The 4,266-nt window shown below is 37.6% G+C and overlaps 1 protein-coding gene across 1 annotated transcript in view; it reads right to left on the reverse strand.

Moving 5' to 3' along the window:
* The window catches only part of nagpa (N-acetylglucosamine-1-phosphodiester alpha-N-acetylglucosaminidase), a 29,186-nt gene extending 25,389 nt beyond the window's left edge, over nt 1-3,797 (reverse strand). Inside the window, exon 1 of the mRNA XM_063486125.1 lies at nt 3,662-3,797. Within this exon, the coding sequence (XP_063342195.1) occupies nt 3,662-3,744 (83 nt within the window). The 5' untranslated portion in view covers nt 3,745-3,797. The remainder of the gene's footprint in view (nt 1-3,661) is intronic.
* Between the last annotated feature and the right edge of the window lie 469 nt (nt 3,798-4,266).

Consider the following 4,266-nt stretch of genomic DNA (forward strand, 5'->3'; position numbering starts at 1 on the left):
TAATATTAGATGCTGCAGTTTCACTAGAAAAATAAAAGCAACAAAAATAACAAATCCTGATATCCACTGCACCAACATGTAATGTCAACAAACCCTTTAGTAGCTCAGTGTGTCCCATTGGTTCTCTGTGAGGAAGAAAAACATTCCCGCATCTCCAAAAATAAGAGCTACAAAAACCCCTTCCCCTTAGGGACGCTGTGGAAATAAAAACGCATTTGTGTGTTAATCTTTAAACAAATAAATCATGTGAGGACATATTTTAATGGAGCAAATTTCATCACAGCCTTAGCTGGTCAAATCACAGTTTCATCACATGAAGGAATGTGTTTTCTAAAGTGCTGACTTGTGGTTTCTGCTCAGGGTCATGCAAAAATAGTCCATGCGCAGCCTGTTTTTTTTCTAAATCTTCAAAGTTCCCATTATTATTTGAATGTTAAACTCCTTAATTTGGTTTCTTAGAATTCTTATATTCTGAAGTATATATACAAAACAAATAACTTGTATGTATGCCCACTGCCCAGTAAGAATATTTTGGTTCTTTTAACTATATTTTTTTATTCAGGTTTCAATGAAACCAATAGCCTGATGGCCCAGAGCCAATAAAAACCATGTCACTGGCCAGCTGGCAGTTTTTCCACCATTTGAGTTTGCATGTGAAGCAGCCTGGCTGAAATGAACCCTCCCTACTGAGAACTTTTGCTGTGGCCAGTATTTTTTCACTAAAAGGGCCATAAATGTTCTTTCTCAAACCACCTGTTTGGACCTCCTAACATCTCCCACTAGTTTCTTCATTAAGGTGTGTTTTATAGTGTCAATGCACAATAACATCAAGGTGTTTTATACTGTAAGGTAAAGATCCTGCAGTATTTAGGAGAAAACCCTAGCATTCCAGCGACCACCTATCAGCAAACACTTTGAGATCGTGGAAAGGAAAAACCCCACGACCACTTAGGGAAGAGAAAAGAAAAAAAGCTAGTCCAACCTAGAATCTATTAACTAGTTTTCAGCTTAACACTGAGACAGGATGTCTCTAATTTTAGAGATATTGCTTACATGAAAAAGGAAGACCTACACATTTGTTTAATGTGAGCACTGAAGGAGATATCCTGGCAATAAGATTTCTCACAGTGTTGCTAGGTGAGTATCTGGTTAATTACATCAGTTCTCTCTGAATTTAGGAAAAGAAAATTACAGGACATCCAGGCGTTTATGTATTTAAGACATGCCTGTAGCTTAAATGTGTTATCTGGCTTCAGAGATAAATATAGCTGGGTATCAACTGCATAGCAAAGATTATGTATGCAGTATTACAAGCATGTATGAATAATAATGCAGATAGATGTCAAAGGATGTCAAAGGAGTTTGCAAAGAAAAGCGTCTGGACTTCTTTAAGTTGCTTGAAGACGTTTCACCTCTCATCCGAGAAGCTTCTTCAGTTCTAAGGTCAAATGGAACTGAAGAAGGTCAAATGGCCGAGAGTCCCAGATTTAAACCCAGTGGGAGTATCCCCAAAGAGGGACAAAGGACCCCCTGGTGATCCTCTAATCACATGAGCCAAGGTGTGAAAGCGGGTGTGGGACCTAATCACCCTGTACAGGGTGGGGCCATGTTTCACAATGAGCTCACCCAAAACCCTTGGTGATTAGGACCCACACCCGCTTTCACACCTTGGCTCATGTGATTAGAGGATCACCAGGGGGTCCTTTGTCCCTCTTTGGGGGGATACTCCCACTGGGTTTAAATCTGGGACTCTCGGCCATTTGACCTTAGAACTGAAGAAGCTTCTCGGATGAGAGGTGAAACGTCTTCAAGCAACTTAAAGAAGTCCAGACGCTTTTCTTTGCAAACTCCTTTGACTACGATGACCTGGATGACTGAGAACCTTCACAGACAATGCAGATAGATATGTTTCAAACCATTCCAGTGCAGTTTCTTTTTAATACCAGCAGTATGTTCTAATCTCTGTAGTAAAACATTGTGGTCAGTGGTATTGGATGCTGCAGTTAAGTCTAACAGGGCAAGCATAGAGATGAGTCCACTGTCCGAGGCATAGGAAAATAATTTGTAACCTCCATTAGTGCTGTTCCTTTGCTGTATTTAACTGAAACTCTAATAATATTATTTAACTATTTCTTGCAGATATCTTTAATAATAACAGTGTATTCATAATACCAGTTGAGCTGTGCTAGGAATGTCTAGAACTACTAGGATTTATTGTATAACCAATATATAACCACTGCAACCACTAAACACAGTCCTTTACCTCTTAATTATTAATATTAATTAAATATTAACATATAGAATATAAAACTTGCTTATTGCAAATCAGTATGTGCATTCAAAGCAAAGGGGGTTCCATTTCAGAGAGTGTTTAATCTCAGCTGTTCTGAGTTAGTTTAATCTCATTAGGTGCAGAATACTGGCTTATATTTTGTTTGTATATTTTCTTACATTGTGAGTTCTTGTGCTTTGCACCTGTCAGCGCAGACGGACTCGTAATGTACTTGAATTTATATTGTACTTTTGTAGTCTAACGGATCTCAAAGATCTTCTAACAACAAGTCACACTTTTAACTATACATTTATATAACACTTTAATACATACACATCATGTGCCTGTCAGTACAGAATTCCTACTTATTCAGACATACATGCATTTAGACAGTGGAAAGAAGCCAGGCTACCAAGAGAAAGCTCAGTACAGGTCAAGGTTTTTCCCTCAACCTCTGTAACTGCTGTCCCATAAAAAAAATAAAAATAAATACACATACATGATTGGTGGATCTAAAAACCATCTGAATAGATATGGGTCAAACTGACCCACATTTATTCAAAGAGAGTGGTGAGCTTCTGTGTACAAAAATTTGTAGCGCCTGTACAATAGTATAAAACCTTAAATTATTGTAATTTTTGTGTATTTTGGTTAATTTTAGGAGAAGTCATAACGTTTCTGGCTAAAAGAATGACATTTAGGCTTTACTTGCTACTGTCAAATATCACAACTGATCCAATTTAAGCTTCAAGTTTATAATACATCAGCGCCATCTTGTGGCCAATAAATCCAACTGCGTCAACATTTTCTCAAACCGTCAACTTCCGTGTTAAATGAAACCAAAAACGTGACGGCTCATCTTGTGACCAAAAGTTTAGGTTAAATAAATATTATGTACAGATGCAATCACAGAAACACGGGAAAAGTTAAGTGTAAAGAACACTGTTAGTTAGTGTGAAGACATTCAATCGAGCCAACCACAAATGAGTTACACGTGTTTGTTAATGCTGTTATTATTTATTATTAGGTGTATTTAAATAAGCACATTAAATTACGTACTGTATTTGCGGTTAATAGTGAATAACCGCAAGAGTGAATAGTGAACTCTGGACTCTTCTGATAAGACTTTAAACATTGGACACTGTTGCCCAACAGCTGGCAAGTGACTTTACTTCAGTTTGTATGCTGACGTGTAGGCAATTAAACACTGTACATTAAGTCAACTTCATGCCGAAATATCGTCAGCCACCTACCTCAAGTGATGTTTTTTTAACCAGAAAAAGAAAATGAAGAAGACACGTTAATTTTAATCTTTATTCTTGGCTAACAACAGTTAGTTAGCAGTTGACTATATATAACGGTTAGCTCAACCAGGAAGCAGCGCCTTACCGGGTATTTGTGGTCTGGGACAGCCGGACACAGAGCCACAACAGCAGCCAGACACACGTACATTTCACCGACTCTGTTGCCATATGAAGAGGAAAATTAGCCTGTCAAACTCCTGTCTCCTCCTGTGGATCCCACATCCTTATCAAAGCCAGCAGAAAACACACGGCAAACCCCTCTTCCTGCTAAATTTCAAAATAATGGTTGCTATGTGGCACATCATTGTCAGAAGAATAGATATTAAAGTTATTTCATGTCTGTTTTGCAATATGTACGTAAATCATTCAAAAACAAACAGAATCTCCCCTTATTTTATGAATTAACTATTTGTGGTAAATATGAGTATAGGATAGCGGCTCTTATTTTGGCAGCAGGGTCATGCCATATCCGGTGGTGTTACCGGTAACTACAATAAGTTCAATTGAATTAGGACTTTTATACCTAATCAACAAATCAGATGTATTTTTTAATATTTTATATTTCAAATATACAATGGAAATTGATTAACAACACGGGCGCTGGCTATTTTATTGATAAATAAATAAATAAATCCGCTGGTTCAAGGTAGTCGGGGAACTATTTTGATGTAACACAAGGTCGGGGTGCAT

This window comes from Pelmatolapia mariae, linkage group LG10_11 (assembly GCF_036321145.2).
Source record: "Pelmatolapia mariae isolate MD_Pm_ZW linkage group LG10_11, Pm_UMD_F_2, whole genome shotgun sequence".
NCBI lineage: Eukaryota > Metazoa > Chordata > Actinopteri > Cichliformes > Cichlidae > Pelmatolapia > Pelmatolapia mariae.